General features: G+C 40.6%; 1 protein-coding gene across 1 annotated transcript in view; it reads right to left on the reverse strand.

The window, feature by feature from the left end:
* MYO5A (myosin VA) overlaps nucleotides 1–23,932 on the reverse strand; it is a 96,008-nt gene that overhangs the window by 14,048 nt on the left and 58,028 nt on the right. Inside the window, exons 18-34 of the mRNA XM_074155805.1 lie at nucleotides 23,573–23,659; nucleotides 23,365–23,473; nucleotides 21,669–21,880; nucleotides 20,555–20,711; nucleotides 16,203–16,442; nucleotides 15,407–15,655; nucleotides 14,242–14,335; nucleotides 13,388–13,536; nucleotides 12,566–12,679; nucleotides 9,551–9,697; nucleotides 8,723–8,776; nucleotides 7,790–8,017; nucleotides 6,658–6,666; nucleotides 4,896–4,996; nucleotides 4,264–4,344; nucleotides 1,843–2,041; nucleotides 189–263 (exon numbers count right to left, since the gene is read on the reverse strand). Of these exons, the coding sequence (XP_074011906.1) occupies nucleotides 189–263; nucleotides 1,843–2,041; nucleotides 4,264–4,344; nucleotides 4,896–4,996; nucleotides 6,658–6,666; nucleotides 7,790–8,017; nucleotides 8,723–8,776; nucleotides 9,551–9,697; nucleotides 12,566–12,679; nucleotides 13,388–13,536; nucleotides 14,242–14,335; nucleotides 15,407–15,655; nucleotides 16,203–16,442; nucleotides 20,555–20,711; nucleotides 21,669–21,880; nucleotides 23,365–23,473; nucleotides 23,573–23,659 (2,305 nt within the window). The remainder of the gene's footprint in view (nucleotides 1–188; nucleotides 264–1,842; nucleotides 2,042–4,263; nucleotides 4,345–4,895; nucleotides 4,997–6,657; nucleotides 6,667–7,789; nucleotides 8,018–8,722; nucleotides 8,777–9,550; nucleotides 9,698–12,565; nucleotides 12,680–13,387; nucleotides 13,537–14,241; nucleotides 14,336–15,406; nucleotides 15,656–16,202; nucleotides 16,443–20,554; nucleotides 20,712–21,668; nucleotides 21,881–23,364; nucleotides 23,474–23,572; nucleotides 23,660–23,932) is intronic.

Genomic DNA, 23,932 nt, shown 5'->3' on the forward strand with positions numbered 1-23,932 from the left:
AGAGACACAGATGACACAGAGGACACTAAGACTAACAAAAAAAGCAGTGAGGGAAGTAATTGGCATCGTGAAGCTCTCTGCAGGGATTTCCTTTGAAAGAGAGAAAGGGAGGCAGCCTGCTTTTCAATTAGTGCTCCAGAAATAGTGAACGAGACAACAGAGAAACAGGATTCACGTGATCTACATACAATCATCCGTTTGTAAAGTGAAATCCGGTAGGATTGATACTTCTTGGGATCATCTGCATACAACTCCTCATAAAACTGTAAAAATAGGTACAGGATTGTTTTTCCCCCTTCCTTTGAGACACTGACACTTCAGTAAGCACTATATAAATTAAATCAGATTAAAACAAGATCAAGAATCTCTAATTTTTAGGCAGTCTGGTCCTTAATTGTGGTGTTCACGCCAGCCTCTCCCAGAGAGAAGCTGATGAAACGAGCTGCAGAACAGTCAGATCTTTTGAAAATGGGCAGACTAATACTGTGAAAGTCTGAAATATAACCTTTGTGAGAACCTGGACAGGACATTTTCTTAGCCAATCAAGATGGGATTGCAGTGAATATTGCGATTCTAATGTTGCATCTGGAAAGCCTATAGAATAAATTGTTTCCACTCTAGGGCCAGGAGTGGAAAAGAAACATGTATCTGACTTTGAGTGGACTTGCAATATTCAAACATCAGAAGTGAAATACTAAGGAATGAGTCTATATTTAACAAGTAAAATTACATTCATTGTATTTGAAAATAAAGAGAACTCCCCTGGGATGTAATTACATGACTGTGTGTTGTCTTGGGAACACAGAATGTGATGAGTAGGTCTCTTGGGGGGAAAAAATAGCTAAAAATCATAACATATGACTAAGCAGCAGGAGGGAGCTGTCAGAGACGGAAACATTCACCCTTTACCTTTTCCAGTGGGAAACAGCTTCTGCTGAGCCACACTTATATTTTCAATCAGTTTTCCAACATCTATTCACTGAATTATCTGATGCTTTCCCCAAAACCTTTGGTACTAAGACAAGAGCCTGACAATGGTAACTTCTGTAATGTACATAAGCAGGAAAGACTATGCCTTGGCTTGTTCAGAGGAAGCAATGACACCCAGAGCTGGGATCTTCCCTCCTGAAGCAGCACAGGTCCCTTTACCAATAAACAGAAACAACCCAACGATATTCCAACACGGGCCTCTCTGGAAAATTTCCCCAGAAACAAATGAGCCTGCACATGATGGACACACTCCTTTGCGGAAAAAGGTAAGGAGTTCCATCCATCTTTCCTTCATACAAAAACGCTGTGCTGTAAACAAGGAATACCAATTACTGGCAGAGTGACTTCTAAGTTTCTTCTTCTGGAACTATTTCTTTCTTCCAAACATACCGAATAGCTGCAGCTCATAACACAGTGGGTTACCTGTGTAGCTTCAGGCAGGGAGCAGGGAAATGGGAACAAAAGTGACATTAAATAACTGAAGAACTACACCAGAGCTTTTCAACAAAATAAAAAAACCTAATGTTATAGAGGAAACAACATTACTTGGCACTAATATTTTTTATGAGTTCAGTGGATACTAATCATTCTATTTAGCAATGATTAAACTCATCAGTTGAAAGCTGGGACCCACGAGTTTTCTCCATGCCACAAACTTCCAACAAATTCCCTGAAACGTTACTACTTCATCAGCAGTTATAAGCCTCTCTCTCCCATTAGCTTATCTACAGGAAAAATACCCCGCTGATGCAATTTTTTGCAGGAGGTTGCCATCTGAAATCTGCTAAGACCTTTCAGGGGCAGCAAGTGTGCAGGTCCCCATGCCTGCTGCTGCAGCACGGTTTCCCTTACCAAGTTCTCATTAGTCAGCCGGGTGATCTCATGCTGGAGACTAGCTTCGATGCGGGCCTCTGGAGGCAGCTGCAGGTTCTGCGCCAGGAGCTGCTGCTGGCGATTGTTTTCTTCCTTCAGACCTTGGATCTCACCTCGCAGCGATTCCAGCTCGTTCTCGTGGCTCTTCTTCTGTGACTGAAGCTGAGACTCCAGCAGCCTAAAGAAGTTGAGCAACAGTTGTGTGAACACACTTAGAAAGTTACATCCCCAATTCTCAGAGGGAGTGTAAAGCTTTAGCTGCTGCTCAGGAACAATTAGCCATGGCTTGCAAAGGAAAATGAAAAAGGCAGAGTACTCTTTAAACCCTTCAGTATGCCTTCTAATTAAATTAAGCTTGCATGATCAAAAAGTGGAGAGAAACTAATTGTGACACTGCTTTGCATTTCCTTTGTGATTGAACACATACTGTGTATGGTGCCACTGAGAACATGTGGCAATAAATGTACTGCTAAGTCTTTGCAGATTGTCACTGCTTTTAAAGGGGCTTTGAAGAGGTTTTACCTCCAACCAAATCAAACAAGCTGTGTAAGATGAACTGTAAGCGAACTGTGTTCACTTAAGCTAGGACCCTGCAATATTAACAAAGGAAACTCCTTTTATAGTTAACTCTGTTCAGTCAGAAACCATTTAATTGCAAATGCACATAAATCATCTTCATTTTTACATTAAAAGCAACATTTTGCAGAGGGTTGTCATTAGCGCAGGAAAGGTTAACCACGGAACCAAACTCAGGACTGGGATCCGGGAGCAGTATTTTATCCTCACCACTGACTCGCTCTTTCCCCTGGGGCACATCGTGTCTCAAATTCTTCTCATGTGAGATGGGGATACCATGTACCCGGCTCCTTCCGAGCAGCGCTGTGGGGATCTACTCCTGCTTGCAAGGCACTCTCCAGGTGCTCTGACTCACCCTTCCGTATGGACACACACAGGAAATGACATGACTAGTGACTACCAGTGTTAAATTAGACAATCTTTCAGGGTTTAAATATGCATAAGGCAGGCACATTTATTAGTAACTAGACTGATTAAGCACGCAAGGGCAAACAGTCATTTACCTGCATTGCTCTGCCATTTAATACAAAGCTCCTTGTCTCTACAGGGCTAGGACAAGAAGCAAGAGGCGCAGAGCAAACACCCTCACATCCTGCTCTGCAGAGAGAACACTTGCTTCCAGTTAGATGTTTGCAGGCTCACGAAACAGTGTTAGGTGTAGAATTTGTTAGCACAGGAAAAGGAAAGACTTGAGTTAGTAGCATTCATTGCAAAATACCTCCTTCTATAGCTACTGATACCAAATGTGTAAACTGAAGATGAGCACTCCTATCTATTGAATTAGTTGCCAGTGGAGGACTAGGAACCATTTTGGAAGTCTGGGATGCAGGTACGGATACGGGCCCCAGACGTGCACATGGAGCCAGAAGGGCATTTCCTAACTGGGTGACTCTCGCCCACTACACGACCAGCAGGCAGTTGGTGCAGAGACTGCAGGGATTGCGGTGGGGCTTGAACAGCACCACAATGAACTCAACATTACTTCTGTTTGTTGGTTATTGTGTGTCTTACAGTTTGAATCTGGCACGGAGAGACGTGGGAGAAGAACGTTCAATTTACTGAGCTTGAGAAGAGTAAGACCCGCAACTATTTGAGAGTTAAGAGTACACTGAAGCTATTTAAACAGTAGTTTTATCATTTTATCCTGCAGTGACAGGACGAGGGGCAATGGTTTTAAGTTGGAGAAGGGGAGATTTAGATTGGATATTAGGAAAAAGTTCTTTACTATGAGGGTGGTGGAACACTGGAACAGGTTGCCCAGGGAGGTGGTTGAGGCCCCTTCCCTTGAGATATTCAAGGTGAGGCTCAATGAGGCCCTGGGCAACCTCATCTAGTTGGGGGTGTCCCTGCTGACTGCGGGAAGGTCAGACTAGATGACCTTTGGAGGTCCCTTCCGGCCTGGACCAATCTATGAATCTATGAATCATTACTAAAATGATTGTACTTTTTTAGGCTGAGAAACTGTAAGGGACATTCATTTTGATATCCAACATAAAGGCAAACAAAGAATGCACAGCTACAAATCTTTTCCAGTTGTGGAGCTTCTGGTATTTTACTGTCCATTCTTGTGCAGTTCTTAAGAATTATGTATTAGCTGTTGCTGCCATCCTAACTTTTTAAATGACGTAACTTGACAAGTAGAAAGGTTTGGGGACTAAGTCTGAGGAAACTCTTTAATTTGTATAATTTGTGATGAATTTTTTTCTAACTGTTAGAGCCATAGAAATACTGTAGATGAAGCAAACCCATAGCAAGGGGCACAGTGAGCTAGAAAAGAAGATGCATATTAAGAAAAAAAAAAAACATTCTGAGAAGTCTGGTAACCTGTTGGCTTGTTTTAACCCTTCATAAACCAGCCAAAGTTCTCCGTCCTCATTCAGCATATGATAGTCCTGGGGAGATTGCCTTTCAAGAAAAGTGTTTAAAAAAAATACAAGAGATACATGATGGTGATGAGATGACATGTTAAGGACAGTACACACTAAATTACAGTTACTATACAAGAGAAACAAGCAATGCTCTAAAACAACTTAGCAAATTACTTCTCTTATTTATACATATTTCTTCTTAATGACGAAATTCAGTTCTTGGTGCTAGCACAACTCTTACAGCATTTCATGCTGTTGCAATAAATGTATTTTGACAGACTATTGTGACAGCTACTGAACAAAAGGTAAAAAACACAGGATGAGGAATGGCACCCAGTTTGAGTAATGCAGCAATTAAAGGCTAAGAAGATGTAAATCCAGGAAACTTGACTTTGCATTTCCCCATTGTTTCCTAATTCTTTAAAATATCACACACAGCGATTTTACTAATCAAATCAAATTACAACCACAGCTACAATTGTTCTCTAAGTATCTAGACTTACATGGACACAACTTACTGAGTAGGACATACGCAGTGTGTCACAGCGGACCCCAACTGACTGTAGATTAAAGAAAGAGAGCTGGTACCTGTTTGTTTCCTTCAGTCCAATATACGCCTGTGCTATTTCTCCTTTGTCTTTCATCTTTTGTACATCCTCCAAGAGGATTGTAGAATCTGTCATGGTATTCTGGAAAAAGAATGATGATTTCCAGGGTAAATTTAACAATGTAGTTGTTGTTTGAATCCATGTTTTTGTCACTTACATGGAACACTAATCCTTGAGCAGTCACATTAAAACTTCTGTGGGTACCTCAGCAGGAGGTTGTTCCGTAATTTCTATGTCCATTTGGTGTATCTTTTAAAATGAATGCATGCAACATGGTCAAATATCAGTCTGTCTAATAAGCGGGTACAAGTGTTAATCTCTTTTCATTTGTTCACCATGTAAAAGGAAGAAAATAAATTTCATGAAATCATGAATTTGCATTTTATTTCGAATTACCAGGAACAGGGGCTAATACCGAAACTGAAAAAGCCCAATTTTGCAAGCTTTATTCTATTAATATTTCTTAAACACAGCATTGCATGTAGCCTTTCAATTCTCATAAATAAGGTCCATTCCTCACTGCATATATTATAAGTACTCCAACAAAGGAGCAAATAATTTACAGGGGCTTGAGGTTTTTTAAGTCAGATATCATAATACCATTTTGTTTCAGTTTTGAATGTTTACTCTGGCACTGTTGCCTTTTCTTAAGTAAAACTCAAAATACTTAACAGATGTTTACAGTCAGCTCGGCCAGTCTGATCTGAGTCACTGCTGTGGATAATTACAGTGGACCCATAGGACTCTAATGAACATAAGAGATGGAATTCTGACTTTTCTTTTTGACTTTCAAAACAATCAAATGCTCTTTCCCTGAGTAAAACTTTGCAAAGTATTTACAATAACAACTTCGTGAACATAAATTTTGGAGCCTAGGTCTCTATGCCTAGTATGATTTGTGTTACCTGATATGAAAACCAATAAAATATACAAGCTCCTCAAAGAATTATTCCAAACATCCTTAAGAGATCTTTGCGATTTTTCTACTATTACTATATTACACAGTAAGACTGCTGTATCTCACCTGCCAATCTATCAAGCTTTAGCAGTCTGAACATATTTATTATTTTTGTGCTGATGGAAAGAAATGCTAATTACTCTTATATCTTCAAGAATACCCTACATGCTCTAGTTGTAATATTTGAATTAACAGCCTTTGTCTAGAGTCAGTTCAGTTTTTTATACTCCTAAATACTATGTGTTCAACTACATTTTCTAATCAAACATTCAGCAATTCCTATCCAATACCTACAGACACAACATGAGTCCTGAATGTTTGTTGCATGACAAGGGTAACAAACACTATAAAGTAAGGTAGTTCTTCATACCAGACTTTTTTTTTGGTGAAATTTATGGATTTTTCAAGTTAACAGAGATCTGATTCCTGAATCCCAGTGCTGCTCTGGCTCTTCTAACACACACTGCAAGATACATTGATTGAGCTACACTGATTTCTGAATCTTTCCTTTCATGTTCAGGTTATCATAAACCAACAGTTCAAAATTATTAAATCTGCTTGTTTGGAAGTTAACTTGTCCCCTTGCATGGAGAGGGAAGATGGGGATGGAGGGAACACAGGATAATGAGAAAGGTTCTCCAATAACAGCAAAGTAACATGCAACAACAAATTCAAATACACGTAAGTTACTTATGAGAGGCAGGGAAATGGCAGTTCAAGTATTGTTGAGGGTTTTTTTATCATTTAAGAGTTCTGGCTTATAACTGTAGAAGAAAATGTGTACCTTATCCTCCTGGCAATCAAATTGGTAGGCAAGAAAGAAGAAGAACAAATCATTAAAAATAAAATCTGTCTGTGCTGCAGCTGTTCAACCTACCAAGCAGAAGCTATCTGCAAACTGGCTGATAGCCATCCCACAGGTCACCTTCATATTTCCCTCATATTCAGACTGCTGTAAAAACAACACTTGTGTCCTACCATTGCTGAGAATAAGTTATTCAATGATTTACTATTCAACTATTTATTTACAATGTTCGAAATATTGCAGAAAAACGAGTTTTGTTTTCTTTATAATTAATCATTTTAAACAAGATATGTACACCTTCATGCATCACAGACTTTCAATTTATTTAGGAAAAATATAGACACAACTTTGTAGTAGCAAAGGAAAGATGACGTATCTATTCATTCCTTGCCGTGGTTATGAAACACTAAATAGCTCAGTTCAATGGAAATTACTAGTTCCTGGGTTTACGTGATACTTTTTCAGGTTGAATAACTCTTATTTTCAAAGCTATTACTTCCCTAAGTATCTCGTCAGAATTAGAGCTTTTTAGAAGATACGCGTTTAAGTGGTTGTGATCTACTCTTCTCAACAAAACCACATAGCACCTATCAAGCAATAATATGGAATTTATGTATCTTCATAGGTCACCTTTATGAAATGTTATTTATTTGCAATCATCTATGATCCCACATAGATTTAGAAGAAATTGTTCCTTGTACCTCCTACTGAACTATTAATTAAAAAGAATTCCTGAGAACTATTGTACTTTTTCCAGTCCAACTACATACTAGAGAAATGATACTGCTCCAAATAAGAATTATTTCTGCATTGTTAAAGGAGTCTGGGAAGATCCTGGACAGATCATTGGTATCTGCCAGCCTGGTGTGACCAGTACGATATCTTTACATATATGCTGATGGACAAACCAAAAATAGTTTATTAATAGAATCTCCCAATTTGGACTGCTGTAATTTGTGCACTAACAATGGGTCAATGGATTACAGTTGGAAAAACTTTCAAACCTAGACTATTTTACTCTGCCTTTTCAAGCACGCTGTTAAATTCAACAAAGCACATCAGTGATGCAATGTAACTTTATTACCCAGTGCATCTGCTGACTACTATTTACCTTGGGTTGAATAGCCTCTTTCTGGCTAACAAGCTGAGACCTCAGGATGAGGACTTCTTCCTTGCGCACTTCGAGCTCTTCACTTACTGACGTCAGCTGATCCAGGAGGACTCTGTATGCAGGGGCACCAGGAGCAGTTACCTCTGGAGATCGTGTTTCTGTGAGGGCCTTCTGCAGCTCATTCAACTCATTCTTCAGCTTTTTATTCTCAGATTCAAGTTCTTGGCGCTGCAAGAAATAGAGACAATTCCGTTACCGAGCAGCATTCCAACATGCCCACAAACCACAGGTACAAAACTATGGATAGAAATGGTAAAAACGATGAGTAACTGCAACAAGTCAATCAATCTCTCCTGTGTCCCTGGCCTCTTGACTACAGGGAATAGTGCCTGCCAGTATTTCATTAACAGGCCTAATCTTTTGTCTGAAGTGCAAAATCAGAACATGTATACATGAATCAGACAGATTTGATGGGAAAAAAAAATACCAATCTTTTTTTCCTGTTATTCTCCCCTTAACAAATAAAAATAAAGTTCACGATGAATACTGGTCAGCAGGCTAAGAAGATTCTGCATCATTCAGTGATAGTAGGAAATGGTTTTACTTTTAGTGGTCTAAGGTATGTATTAATTTAAATCACGTGTTTGGAAAAGAGGGCTACATTTATCACTGTATTTTTGCTCAAATTAACTTGCAAGATGTACTAAGTGTTTCAACAGAGAACTCTCCTGTTTTGTTTTGCAGCCCCAGCCACACATTCTACACCTTAAAAAGGACAATCTCACAATAAAATGATTGCTGGAAAATTTTTGTTCTAGTTTCTCCAGCTAGAATTGTGAAAATGGAGGGCTAACATAATTTTCTATGCCAGCACATACAATTGGTGGCAATATTCTCACTAGAACATAACAGAAATTTCATTTTTAGAATTACCTTGAGCGACTCGTACTCCAACTCAGCACCTCTTATTGGAGGCCTTTCTTCCTCCTATGAAAGAATACAGACAAGCGTGAAAAATAAAAATCCAATCCTTTCTATTCTTCAATTTAGTTGAGGCAGGAAAAGGAAAGGGAGCTGAAATTAGTTTCCTATAAAACTGGAAAACGCTCATTCTGGTACTGCTGAGTGCTTTAGTTTGATTATTGGCATTGTCTCCTTTCATTTACTTACGAATGTATGTCACATAATTACAATATAAATAAAATCACGCACAAATCACACTACCATCACTGGTAATGAAACAGAGCAGGATGATGCTCAAGAAATTCACTGGTGGAACAGTAATAAGAAACAATTGCCAAAATTGGTTTCATATTTTTCTAAGTACTTACAGAAACCAAATCAGAGGAGAATTTCAAAGAAAATCTGCTAAAAATGTCTAATCCCAGCACTTTGGCTCTGCAACCTGGTTGAAACACTTCTTATTCTACCTAAAATGAACAATTACTCATTCTCCCAATCATTTAAGTAGAATTTCTCTATTGCTATTCCTTAATAAAAATAGCCTTTTTTTCCTCTTTTTTGAGCAAAGTCCCAAGCACTTTTTGTTCCTCTTGACTTCCATCAGAGGATCTCAAGGACCTTGGAAAACTATATGACCGGTCCCTAGTACTAAGCACCAGGCATAAAACTTGTCATTAAATCAAGCAGGCACGAGAGGAAGACAAGGATTTAGTAAAAGGCAGTCAGCATTCACACAGCTACTGTTTCCCAAGAAGGGATAATCTGGCGTCAGCATCTGATCAGCTAGAAGGAGTCCACCTTAGCTTTAGCACGCAGAGCTTGTTCTTCCTTTCTGTCCAGTTCATCCTGCAGGGACTGCTTTTCTTGCTCCAGCTCCGTAACCCGTTTCTGCAGCTTGAGGAACAGAGACATATCCAATGGTGCCTTTTTCTCACTTGGTTCCTGCTTTAGAAAGAGCAGAAGGATGTCAAGAAGCATTCCTCTTCCACATCACAAGGAAGCACTACAGTGAGTACAGGTGGGAAACTAACTGGGGGAAGAGAGGAACACAGGAACGTTACTTGATTCTGAGAGCTGGCTACTGGCATCTAAAATAGTTCATCAGCTGTCAAACGCTATTTTAAAAAAGGATCTACTAGTATAAAATGTATCTAAGCCTAAAGCCTAGCAAAAGGAAGCACTAAAGACTACCTAGCAGACTGGAGGTCTATAATTAAGCATACCTTTTATTCTTACTTGTTTGGAGGGGGAAAGGAGAAAAAAAAGTCTGTGGTTAGACTCACCTGGAAACAACTGTAAATAGAGGCTTCTTTTTTTTTTTTAAGTTTTAAATTATTTCTACAGTAAGTTCTTCAGCTACAGAGAAATCTCTTTGCTGACTGTAGATTTACAGGTTAATTTAGTGGGATGTGACATAAATAAGTACCAGAAGATATATTTTATGCCTTTTTCCTTTTATTATTCTAATTATACAGCCTGTTCCGGATCTAATCCACTAGATCTCTCACCATTTTCTGGGCAAAGACCAGTGTTTGTAATCTGAAGGTGCATCAGAAATTGTCCATCAGCCATTTTGTACTTATGTAGCAAGAAGATCAAAGCATTTACTATGAAGTGTACCATAAAATTTTGAAGCTTAGGAAAGGAACTAGAAAATTAATATTAATGGCTGTAGCAGACAAGCAAGCACAGCCATTTCCACTTCATCTCCTTTTACTGGTGAGGGGAAGAGTCATAAACCACACCAACAGCTCAGAAAAAAGAAAACAGACTTTGAGTTTTCTGGCTTTACTGGTTTGTATTGAGATGGACCCTATTTTTTAATGTGGTTTTGTATCATTAATCTCTGTTATTAGTCTGGAGTCAAACCGGAGTTTGAAATCTTAAGGAGTTAAACAAATACAGATTTAATCTTTTCAGTGCTGCATTTATTTACACTCTTGTAAGGATTAATTTTTCATTTATATTCTAAAAACTAAAACTGACCTAGACCAGCAACTTAGCAAGTCTATTAGTTAAAGAAAAGATGACATTTGGCTCGTATGTGAAATCCAATCACATGTAGTTGCCCTGTCCTTTTCCTGATTATCCATAAAGGCAGGAGCATCCTTCTGAAACAATTATGCGAGGTGAAAAATATAAGTGGGAAGGCAAATTATGAAAAAGTCCACATAGACTGTGTGCCAGCATCAACGTGTCAGGGTATTTGCACCCATAGTAGAAAGTAATTTTCTGCAGAGGCTTTCAAAAACAGTAACAACAGCCTGTAAAAAGCAACTGTGGAGAAAACTACCCCAGACAGAGGGCAAATGGAACGAACTGTGTGATGGGTCACAGTTAGGAAGATCTCTAGAACGCACAGAAAAAGCTTTGCATCTGTGAACTGCCAAAGACAGTCAGACCACCAACCTGAGGAGGGCTCTCTGCTGTGTCAGCAGTCTCACTCCTTTGGGAGGGGACAAAAGGGGGAGTTTTCTTGCAAAATACTAAGAATGGCTTGTAGTTGCACCACAAATTATTCATTAGCTGAATCAAGAGAGTCATCTTTCAGAAAACTTTAAAATATTGTAATGTCAAGGTTTAGGCTGGGCTGGCTGCTAAATGAACGACAGATGTTTTCTACTAACCACGCTCCCCTCCCAGAAGGGATCAGAAGGGGAAAGGAGAAAGAATAAGGGAGAGAGACTTATGGGTTGGAAGAAAACCCCTAAACCAGCTATAATGAAATATTAACAACAAAAAGAAAATATAATAATAAGAAAATAATGAAATATATACAAAACCAATATCAGGCTCCCAGGATGACGATCACGTCACTGGCAGCACTGGGACTGGACTCAGTGATGGATACGAACTGGATTCAGGAACACACGGATCGGGATCAAAGGTAGAAAAACTGTCAGAGTCCCCCTCAGATGCCGGCCATTGAAATAAAAAAGGGTGGACTCTTTTGACCCCTCAGCTTTTATACTGAGCATGATGCAGATGGGATGAAATACCCCATTGGTCAGTTTTGGGTCACCTGTCCTGTCTGATCCACCCCACAGGTGTGACCCCTCTACGCTCTTCCGCTTCTGACCCTCCAACTTGGTACATAACAAAGTGAGCTGCCCTTGGTTGTTATAGCAATAAGTATAAGCAAGAGCCTCTCTGCATACCATCCCTTGGCATGAACTATAAACATCAGATGTTATCACTGCCAGAAGCCAACACTGTCTGGAGAACATACCACTAATTTCAGAGAGTGCAGCAGGTAGAAGAGACTTAACTGAAAAGTAAAATTACTGAAAAGAAAATTGGTTTTGTTCTCTCTCAAACCAGGACATCTATGATTTCTATCACTGCATATGCAAAGGGATAGTACTTTCCCTAACAGGGAACACACTCTATGTAGCTACTAAGAATGTGGCTAGCCACCTTGCCACTTTTAATCCTTGAATATACAGTATAGAAACTTCTCAGGAAGTCTCACTCGTTTTGTGAATTCCCACTTTGTGCTGAAAAAGTGACTGTGCTTACAAACACCAGTAAGCAAATGTTTTGCAGATACAAATCAACTGGATGGCCAAGTATTTAGTCTGTGTTTACCGTAATACAGAAGAATTCAAAGCATATTTTCACAGAGTCTTTTTATATAGGGCCACAACTAACTAGGGGATGAGCTGTTTTCAAAAAGGAAATGGAAAAAGTTGGATTGAAGCATTAGATACCTCAAAGTAAAGACATGGTGTTCACAAGCACATATGAAAAAAAGAGACAGGAATAAGTTCAACCATTGATCAATGAAAAATTATGGATTTTTTTTAACATTACCTCCATCCTCACTGGTAAGTCTTCTGCTTCCGTGACCTCAGAGCTAAAAGTGTATTCAGATTCATTGCTACTGTGAGTTGAATCCGTTCTTTTGTGCCCAGGCTTGGGGATGTTCTGGAGTGCAAATGAAACAAATCAATACCACTATATGGTTTTCCCTGTGATTGTCTCTTCACAATCTATAATTTAGCTTGTAATATTTGGTGTTATTTCACAGCTATCAAAATTTATAAGAAAAAAATTTTTTATTCTGGTCTCTCATGCCACCTAAAGCCTATGAGATGTAGTTCACAATCAAATCTATGGAGACAGGTCAGATCCTACCCCATCAAGTACTGCTGCAGAAAGCAGAATCAAGCAACAATGCAGCGTTTTGTGGGAAAAAAAAGCTTGGTTTACAGGAAAGACAGGCAGCAATTCCCTAACTTCCCAGACATTGTCTTGAGGAATACTTTTTCTTCCTGACACATAAAATATTCCTAGAACTATTAAAAATTTAACACTAGATGAATGTAGTACAACCAACTTTAGCAGATGGCACGTGCATTACCACTAGCAAAGTCACAGAAGAAATTTAGCCTTCTTCATAAAAGTGAAAATAAAAACAAAATTTAAAAAAAAAAAATCAACCACAAATTTTAAATGTATTTTCCTTTGGCTGAGCTAATCTAATAATCAGTATTTAAAAGGACAAATTCTCTTTTCAGGTACAGGCCACCACCACACAACTGACAGCAGAGTCAGTTACTAACGTATACCACTAGATTCTGCCTAAACACATTTGTGAACAGCTTTTGATTTCTCAGATGTTTAGCCACTTACCACCATTAAGTTCATTTCATCCTTGAGATCATCATACCGCTCCTCTAAACGGCTGAACTCATTCAGCAGGTTCTGGTACCGTAACCGTTCATCATTCAGATCTAACTCTAGCTGCTTGGTTTCCTCCACTAGCTTCTTCTCCATCGTCTCTGCCATGGAGAACAGGAATCCAAAGTAAGAACTCCAGTTCTACCTACCATGCAGTGCATCCATCCTGGAGGTACAGGCATATGCCTGCACCAGGAACACAGACAGTGAAACAGCCCGCTGTCTGAAGCTGGTGTGCAGTATTTGTGCTTCTGTAGGCAAACGTTAAGCCAAATATATGAAGGACTAAAGCATTATTGTGGTAACCACAGAAGGGTTCACTCAGTCAAATTAGTTATTTTGCTAATACCTTGTATTAGTAATTCCAGGAGGGAGGAAGAAGGGGCAGTAGCCCAGTGCTGCATTATGTGAAAAGCAAAATACGAGACGCTTTTACGCCTCAAGCTTACTGACCCTCCTCATGGCAGCTGCCTCCACCACAGCCTAGAGTTATGTCTTCTGGATGCTGTCTACGTAGTCACAGCAGCCAGAAGAGCCGCAGTAAAGTAATTGTATTAAATATCAGAGCCTTCGTTTTGAAAGTAAAGTGCTCTGTAACAGTCACCAAAAAGACCCCAAGACCTTAGGACTTCATGGAAACTCAAATAGTAAATCTTCCGATGCATGCGAGTTCTTAAAACAAAGAATTGAAACCATTAAACAAAAAGGAATGCAAACTAAGGCAAATTAGCCCAACCTATGCAGTAGAGTGTTGCTTTACAAGGCAACATGAAGTAGAAAACCTGAGTGGGGAGAACAGAGCCAACCTGTTATTTCCTTCGCCTGGTCATGGATGCGGCGGTTCAGCTCCTCCTTTTCTGTTTTCAGTAATGTGTTCTGCTCTTTCAGCTCTGAAACCAGCTACAGAGATAATACAATATTGGACTCAGAACACAGTTCATCTTTCATCAGTAGCCGTAACAGCAACCACATCCTTGTTGTAAGAGTTCAAATACTTAAACTTTGCCTCAGAGAATGAAATCAGTGAACTAAGTTATGAGATCTTCATTTCCCAAATTACATGTCTTAAATATGTCCCACTGCAGATTCCCCTGTACGTTCTGCACTCCGTTTCTGATCAGATGCCAAAACCGCCTTAAACCACTCCATTGCACCACAATATTTTTCAGTAAAAGTCGCAAAGATGTAATTTATTCCTTAAAACAGAAATATTCCTAAAATAGGAAAAAAATAGGTAGTTCTGCTGCATATTCTATTGCATTGGGATAATGCAACATCTTGCCTCTGCCCAAAAGTTGGGCCACTTCAACCGTGCCCAGGTCTGCCAGTTACTCATTTGTCTCTGATTATGGTGACTATGCATTTCTTTTGCTCAAACAATTAATATTCTTCCTTATGTTTATCTGATCTTGAAATGTATCCCTGCAGCATCACTTAATGATGGAATGGCTTTTGAAAATTCAAAACTTGCACCGCTATCAGCAAGCAATCCTGACAGGAAACAACCTGTTTGATATGTTCATGGTTAAAGTAAAGATAAGGGGTTAGTCAAAACCTGTTGAACTAGACTGTGCACACACAAGTGTTCAGTAGGGTAACCGTTTAAATTAGGTAGGATATAAGCAGGTGCCTTGGAATGCTGCGTGTGGGACAGATTTCTTATATCTATGTGATTACACTCTCTAGGTAGGTAAAATGATTTCTTTTTATGAATGTGCTACCTCTGACTAATTGAGGAAGCTGAGGTATTTGGATTTGCAAATACTTTCAATATTGAAATCTGAATAGACTAAACACATAGATTTACATACAATACATAGATTTAGTATATTCTTCTAGCGTAGGTGTAGTTACTTGGGTATCAAGCCTACTTAGGATTGTACAGGTATAACACTGCTTAAAAATACTGTAAAATATCAGCCACACAACTGAAGCAGTTAAGCCTGGGCAAAACTGAGACTGCATACTTGCCTGCTCAGTTTCATGTTTGTATTTGTCTGCCCATTCCTCAATGGTCTTCTTCTCAGTCTGAGTTTGGTGCAGCTCCTTCCGGAGCTTGGCAATCTCATCCTGAAGGCTGAGGACACGGTTGGTTGCGTTCTTAGCCTCCTCCTCACTCATCCGAAGCCTTTCCACGTCACTCCGCAGCCTCTCTGTCTCCGTACTGTATGTGATCTCCAGGTTGCTCAGCTTCTCCAGCAGAGATTTGTACTCTTTGTTCTTTGCAAAACACAACACACACAGAGCAGCTGTTGGAGAATTTCTCATTTAAGGAAGCCTTCTAGTTCCCTACAGAATATACCAGATATGGGAGCAAAAGAGCAGCTTCCCCATTTCCAAAAAGTTTTAGTCTGTTTTTATAGAACTGCTTAACAAGATGTCAGAACAGTCCAGTCTCTAAGCCTGCACATTAACATCCCTAACTAAAATCAGACAGGGAGCCCACACACATCAAACATGATCACTTCACCTTCCCCTTGTAAACAGAGCAACTGACGTATTCAAATGAATTGACACTTCAAATGAAATACTGACAGTAAGGGAGCGGATGTTTTCTCTCAGTGCTGCTGAGAGACACAAACGGATGCTTTACTGTTCCAGTTCTGCTGTGGTCTCCCAGTTTCTTTTATCAATGCTCTTCAGCAGAAAAGAAAACTGATACCTTACAATGAAAATTCAGTGCATGTTTCCAAGAATGCCCACAGTGCTACTGAGAAAGGTAATACAAGATTTCTAAATATTTTCCCTGAGGCCAGGGAGCTTTTACCTGCTCATCAATTTTTCGCTGCAGCTGCATGATTTTGTTCTCTAAGCCAATGTGAAGCTTCTTGTAGCGTTCTACAGACCGGGCCTCTATCTTCAGTTTCTTTAGCTCCCTCTTGGCCATCATGCGCCGGTAACAGCATTGCAAGTAAACAATTGCCTTCAAGGTCCTACGGTAGCACACTCGAGCCAGCCAGCCTCTTATATGTTTCTGAATAATGATAGATTTGTGCTCCCGAAGCATCTACAGTTAAGAAAAAACACCACAAGGGGTATTAGAGTTGCAAACTACACCTGCTCAGTTAAACAGACTCCATAATGAGAGGTGTAAAGGTGATGTACACAAAGAGACATCTTAGCCTGAGAAGAGAAACTTCTGGTGAAGAGTAACAACAAATGAATATGGAATTAATTTAAAGAAAAAAGAAGAGGAAAAGAAGACAGGAATCAGGAAGATGACAGGGAACAAAATGAAAAAGAACCAGAAGGAAAAACACGGAAAGAAAGAACTGGCAGCACACTGAAGAACCGGGCATTCCTTTGTGTTGATGTCAGATCCAAGCTAATTACAAAAATATATGGTACCTGTTGGCAAGATTACAAATACAAACCTTTTTTTTTTTTTTCCTGCATCTTTTATCTTGAAACATCTTAGAATCATTGACACCTGCTGCACAGGAGTCATCAATACAAAGTTTAAAATTACCACAGTTGATATGCAATGTAGCTATAACACACTAGAACCCAGAGTAAATTGTAGCAGCTGTTAAAAACAGCAGCCATAGTCCAGCTGAACAAACTACAAGTTCCAGTCCGTTTTCCATTTGGTTCTTGGTTTGGGGAGGAGGGGGGTGTTGACTTTTTGGACATATCTTAGAGTTGCCAGTATGGAATAATCTCCATTCATTCTAATCAGAAATTTTGTATTTTAACAATTCCAACTTATTTCATGGCAGAAATTTCAACCATAGCTTTGAGGTGTAAAAAGAAAAAAAAAAAAAAAAAGTAATTTTTTAAAAATAATTTTTATCGAAAACCAGTCAAGAATGCCAGCAACCTTCATCAGTACATTAGCTGGAAAATTCCAGTAGGAAGAGTCTACTGCTTGTTTTTGGATCCCTCACCCACTGATTCAACCAGAGATCCCTCAGGTCTGGCGAACCTGAATTCCAGCACACCACAGCAATGCTCAGAGAGCCTGCCCGAACCCACAAAGCTTCCAGGACTCTGAGAACTTTAGAGTTCACTTAATAAAGCTTCTGCAAATTAAACAGTTTATTCTAAAGAACCAAACTATTTAAGATGTTATGTTACTTCTTGCATTTGATAGTTTAAAGATCATATGCAGTTCACATTCTTACACTGATTTGCCACAAAGCTGATAAGACAAGCTAGTAGGGTAACAATAATTTTATTTTCTTATATACTTTTAGCAAATGAACTGAAATGTGTTAGAAGCATTGCATTTCCAGATCAATGAATTTAAGAGGTTCACTGGCAAAGTGGCAAGATTATAATGTACATGAACTTTCTTCCTTAGCATTTATTTCTGAAGAAAAAATGAGACTTGAAATGCCAGTACTTGGTTAAATACCACACCGAGGTAAGGAAATAGCGCTCTCAAAAGTACAGCAAGGTCAAAAGCCAAAGTCCTCCTGACTGTATGTCATGCAGTTAGTATTCCTGCCTCCTTCTTAAATGTTTCCTGGAAGAGTCCTTCAGGTTACCCCTAGGTGCCTGAACAGCTCGAATACAAGTAGCTTTCAACATTTTCACCTCAAGTTTGAAAGCAACAAGTCTCATAAAATACCTCCATCGTTCAGGGATGGTCCTCATCTGGCAGTGAATTCTCACCCCCATGCGATCCCGTGAGGAAACAGGCGACTCCAGCGTGAGAGTATCAGGAAAGTTACTTAATTTCCCAGGTATTTCCCAGGAAAGCTTATGTAAAAGCTGTGGAGAAACTAAACTCCTTGTCAAGCTGAGAAGCACATCGCAATGTCTCGGGCAGAAGCTTTCCCCAGGATGTGTGAAATAGATGATTCAACCATTTTAAATTCCTTGGGTTAGTCACGTGACTGCAACACATGCCCTCTCTTCTAACAACAACAACAGGGACCTTTCACAATCCTAGCGAACAACACGTGTACCATATATTACCTACAGAGTCACGGCTCAGCCCAAGTGTGCTGTCATAGGGCAACCTTTTGGTTTCACTCATTTGCAATCACCATGAACTGCAGAACAGCCGTGTTTACCTTCCCGTGGCAGTCGGAGCCTGTGCTTCTCTCTCCGCCCATCCCTGCACCTCAGCTTTAATAAAACTCCACCTTAGGAGGACACCGTATACACAGCACACCGCCAGCGCGCTTGTCAGAACTTCATGCTTTACTGCGGTGAAAAATTCACTGCTTGAGGGGATATTCCCAACAGGCAAGTTCATCCACCCCTCATGAGGACCCCTCCAGAAATCTGCCATCTCCATTAAGAAGGAATGTAACAGGTTTATAAAACGCTGTGCTACAGGTGTGTATCACTCACACGACTAACGTCAGGCATACAGAATCATCTTCCATTTTCCTAAGTATGGTCCGCATATTGCTGTCACCCACATCTCCCTCCATCGCATCTGTCAGATCACTGTTAAAAACAGTGATCTCCCAACATAAAATATGGTTCGTAATAATGAAAACACTCAGAATTCCACAAAAAGGCAAGTAGATACCTTTACAAAAAAACAGCTGAGTCAAGCATGGGGATCTTCCTACTTATAAATTCTTATCAGGGATTACTTGTTTTCAAACTTTCTGGTTAGTATATGTTAGAATGCTCTAATTTAGACACTTTCACATGTGACTGTGCAGGCAACTTTAATATATAAGAAAAATATACAGACTCTTCAAATACAAAAGAGAAACATGTGGAACATAAGCACTAGTTGGCTTTTGGTTATATGCCTTCAATATTTACCTGCTTGGGATTAAAACAGAACTCTTTCAGCTAACTGTGAAATACACAGGGATAGCTGCCCAGTTGTGTAAGGATAGGGTCAAGAAGGTCAAGGCATGGCTGGAGCTGAACTTGGCAAGGGACACATAGAATAGTAAGAAGGGCTTCTACGGGTATGTCAGCCAGAAAAGGAAGGTCAAATAAAGCGTACTCCCTCTAATGGGCAAGATTGGCAAACTGGTAACAACGGATGAAGAGAAGGCTGAAGTTCTCAACAACAGAGGGATCTGGACGGGCTTGAGAAATGGGCCCATGTGAACCTCATGAGGTTCAACAAGGCCAAGTGCGGGGTCCTGCATCTGGGTTGGGGCAACCCCCGGTGTCAATACAGGCTGGGGGATGAAGGGATTGAGAACAGCCCTGAGGGGAAGGACCTGGGGGTACTGGTGGATGACAAGATGGACATGAGCCAGCAATGTGCGCTCACAGCCCAGAAACCCAACCATATCCTGGGCTGCATCAAGTACAGCGTGGCCAGCAGGTCGAGGAAGGTGATTCTGCCCCTCTACTCCACTCTGGCGAGACCCCCCTGCAGTGCTGCATTCAGCTCTAGAGCTCCCAACATTAGAAGGACATGGACCTGTTGGAGCAGGTCCAGAGGAGGGCCACAAAAATTATCAGATCCCTGAAGCATCTCAGCTACAAGGACAGGCTGATAGAGTTGGGGTTGTTCAGCCTGGAGAAGAGAAGGCTCTGGGGAGACCTTATAGCAGCCTCCTAGTACTTAAAGGGGGCCTACAGAAAAGATGGGGACAAACTTTTTAGCAGAGCCTGTTGTGATAAGACAAGGGGTAATGGCTTTAAACTAAAAGAGGGTAGATTTAGACTAGAGAGAAGGAAGACATATTTTTACAGTGAGGGTGGTGAGACACTGGCCCAGGTTGCCCAGCGAGGTGGTAGATGCCCCATCCCTGGAAACATTCAAGGTCAGGTTGGATGGGGCACTGAAATTAGGGATGGAATAGGAATGGTAGTGCATCACACATGTATAACTGAACTCATGGAGGCACATTCACACAAGGCCATTTTCAATATTTATTTTGTGTGCCTCAACATTCTATACAACAAATGAAAAAGTTCTCTCAAGAGAAATGCTGTAAATCCCTGTTAGATTCTCCACTGACTGCAATGAAGGTCTTGGTGCATCCATATTAGATGACAATGTGAATATCTCTAAAATAAGAAGTTAATTGATGGAAGTATCAGATCTTTCTAATTTCCAGGTGCTGTCCCTCAATCCAACCTGTGACATTTCAGATTCCAAAGGGGACACCACAGAGCAGCTCTGTTCTGAAAGTATGTGGAAATAAAGCTAGAGTGAAGAAGTAAAACCTTATGATTTCTTACCATTTGGTACTTGTTCCTGGCCATGTAACCTCTTAAGAGAGCCTGAAGAGCAATAGTAGCATCTCGCATGCATTGGTATCTTTTGCGGACCACATACATGCGCTGGAACTTCTGAATAGTGATGGCAGCACGTGTTCTCCGCAGAAACTTGGCATAGCTAAGCAAGAAAAAAATTACAAATAATACCTGTAATTATTTTCCAGTGTTTGAATACTGTATTTTTTACATCCTATAACTTTACCCTCTTTCTCAAGAGCTATATTTTCTACTTCACTTTCTTTCTAGTGAGTCAGTGATACAGCATATTTACGTGCTAGTCTACCATATGACAGTACAACAGAATGACAAATTAACAGAAATCTTGCAAGGTTTTATGGGGAAATGTTTTCACTTCCTCTGAGAACGGTGCTAGAGAACCGACAAGATGAACTTAGCTTAATTTCTCATCACCTTTTCTCCAGCTTTAAAGCTATTTCCACTATACCACCTTCCAGATCTCCTCTCCTAACCCCAACCTGTAGAAAATGTTTGCTTGTTCTAGGCCCTCTCAGCAAGACAATAACAAAGCATCTTGACATAAGCCTCTTTCTGAAGGTTGATTCTTACAGTCTTCAAAACCAGCTTGTCTTTGAATGATACCACCTGTACTCCTACCCTTTTCTCTGGCCCATCCATGGCCATCCTGCAGAATTCAATCCAAACAAATTACTCTGATGTATCTCCCTTCACAGCTGCACCCTGAATGAGGAATGGGCTCTCCAGCAGGACAGACAGACCCAGCTGGAAGGGCACATGGAAACCGGGCAATAAGGACTCACCCAAGAGTCCTGCTTTACCTCACCTGCAACATATCTCCTAGTACAACTTGTACCCTGCTCCCACTAATGACATACTGTTCTAAGCATCATACAGCCAGGGTGCTACTGTCCTCCCAGGAAGGTTAAAAACAGACAGGACAGACACACTCATTATATTCAATTTCCTTCATTTCCCTGGAAAATCGTTTCCTCTCAGCCAGTATAGGAAGGAGAGAACAAATGTATCACATTTAAATGTCCTACTTAAAGGGATCTGAATTGAGGCTAGTGTGGGTTTTCCCACGAGCATTGCTTACCATCGTGCTTGGTACCCTCTGACATATCTCTGAATGGTGATGGCAGCCTTCCTCATACGCACGTACTTCTTTCGCATCAGCCAGCCTCGGATTGTCTTTTGGATGCGGATACAGGCAGCTCTCAACTTATCTGCCCTTATTTTTTCCAGATAGGCTACTTGACCAGCCCGGAAAAATATTTTTGTCTTACCAAACTGGTACTTATCCTTGTCCTATTTTCAGAGGTAAAAAGAGGATCAGTTACAGCCTTAAATGTTAGTGGATTAAAAAAAGGTATGAAGGGCTAAATGAAAGTACAGTTAGCAAAGAGGTAAAATTATCTGTGTAATATTTCAAGTAAGCCTAGACTTAAATTAAGTAGGGGATAAGAGTATTTCCTTTGTATGATCCTGCTAACAAATTAATACACTAAGGCCACAAGCATGGCCTAAGAGAGTAACATGATTTTTGCTTAGACAAGAATGCCACAAAGATTGTAAGAGACATGGAAGGCTACAGGAGGTGACAAAGGGGCCCAGAGGATGAAAGCAATACAGGTAATGCACGTGTACAATTCCCTACTTAAATTGTAAATGATCCCTCTGAGTGATCCATCTTCAACCATATTACACAGCACAAGCAAAACAGCTGGGGCTTCAAACATGTACACATCGCTTACTGCCAATGGGACTAAGCCAGAACAAAGCATCTTGCTGCAGCTCAAACACAGCTGAAATTTCAGAACTAAACCAGAAAGAGAATAATATTCTGTCTCTACAGGCTGTCGTACTCATTGGAGGGAAAAACTGCGAATATACAAAGGTACATTGAAAATAATTAATTTTGGTGATTCTTTGATGTTAAGTTAAAAGGAACAGCAGTCAAAGAGCTACAGCTTAGGATACATTTAACACTACACACTAACGCTATAAATACGGACACATGCATATAAACCAAAAGATTTTAGTTAAGTCCACCCAATGACAGAGAATTTAAGAAGCCAAGCCCCAAGCTGCCTGCACAGTACTTATTTTTTTGTTTCCATAAACATAACATTGGCATTGCACTTCAGCAAGGTACGCTTTCTTGCTTTTGTATCTTCAGTAGACTTTGACTCTTCTGAGTAAGTCTCAATTAACCACTTTCTGCTGAGAACTGGCTCTTTGGAGCCTGCCTGCCCGCCACTGTTCATCAGTCCTTAAGAAATCCCAAGAAACCCATCGGTTCAGGTGCAACACCAGGGGTGTGGATGGCATAGCCTGGGAAGGTGGGAAGGTGGGGCTGCAACTGGAGAGAGGGAGCAAAGCAAGAGGCTGCTGAGGCTTGAGGGCAGCCACAGCACTGAGCAGGGAGACATGGTCACGAGGACAAAAGGAGTAGAAAAGGTTGACTTCAGCACAGGAGCTGAGAGGAGCAGTGTGAAAGACAAACATACAGAAACACCTCCATATCAGAAGGCCTTCAGATAACCATACCTTACTTAAGGTGTGGTTAATACATCTTGCTGTTAAGCAACGTAAGGCTCACTCTCAACCCACCCACACTGAAAATCCCTGTCGCCCTTTCCTCTGATACACTGGGAAATTCTACAGTTCCACTGCTAATATTGGTGGTTTGGTACTTTGTAGAAGTACTGAAATAGTCTGGCTATGAGGGAGGAAGGGACACTATCTTTATTCCTTCGGATTCCAAACACTGTTAGCACTAAGGATAGTACCAGAATTAGCTTTTCCAGGACATTTTTACATGTCTGCTTTCGGTCACTAAGGACATCTCTCTGCTTCATCAGAACACGGTAACGGCTGAAGAACTCTTGGTACGTCCACCTGCCCCAAAAACAGAGACAGTGTCAGTCCAAACAATTAATAATTCTCTTAAAAAGAAGAACTGCAGCTGAAAGCAATCTAAAAAAGTGGCAAACGCACCTGGAAGGGAAGCCAGCTGCACTGATTCGGATGGTCTCCAGGACGCCACAAGCTCTCAGCTGCTGCACTGCCCGTTTTTCATCAAATCTGCAGAGGAATAAAAAGACCCTGTGGGTGTGGGGCTAGTTTTGCATTACATGGGACCTCTGGCCCTGTGCACACACAGGACAGGAATAGCAGGGAGGGGGAGCAGAGGTAGGATGTGATGGGTGGTTAACAAGTCCAGGTAGTGCTTCTGCAACTCAGTGATAACATAGACAGCCTGACCAGGGAATTGCCCGAGCCCGTCGGCTGCTGTGAGCTGCTCTCCTGGCCTGCCCAAGAGCCAGGGCAGTCTTTGTGTGCCTGGATTTTCAGCAG

This window comes from Numenius arquata, chromosome 11, assembly GCF_964106895.1.
Source record: "Numenius arquata chromosome 11, bNumArq3.hap1.1, whole genome shotgun sequence".
Classification (NCBI taxonomy): domain Eukaryota; kingdom Metazoa; phylum Chordata; class Aves; order Charadriiformes; family Scolopacidae; genus Numenius; species Numenius arquata.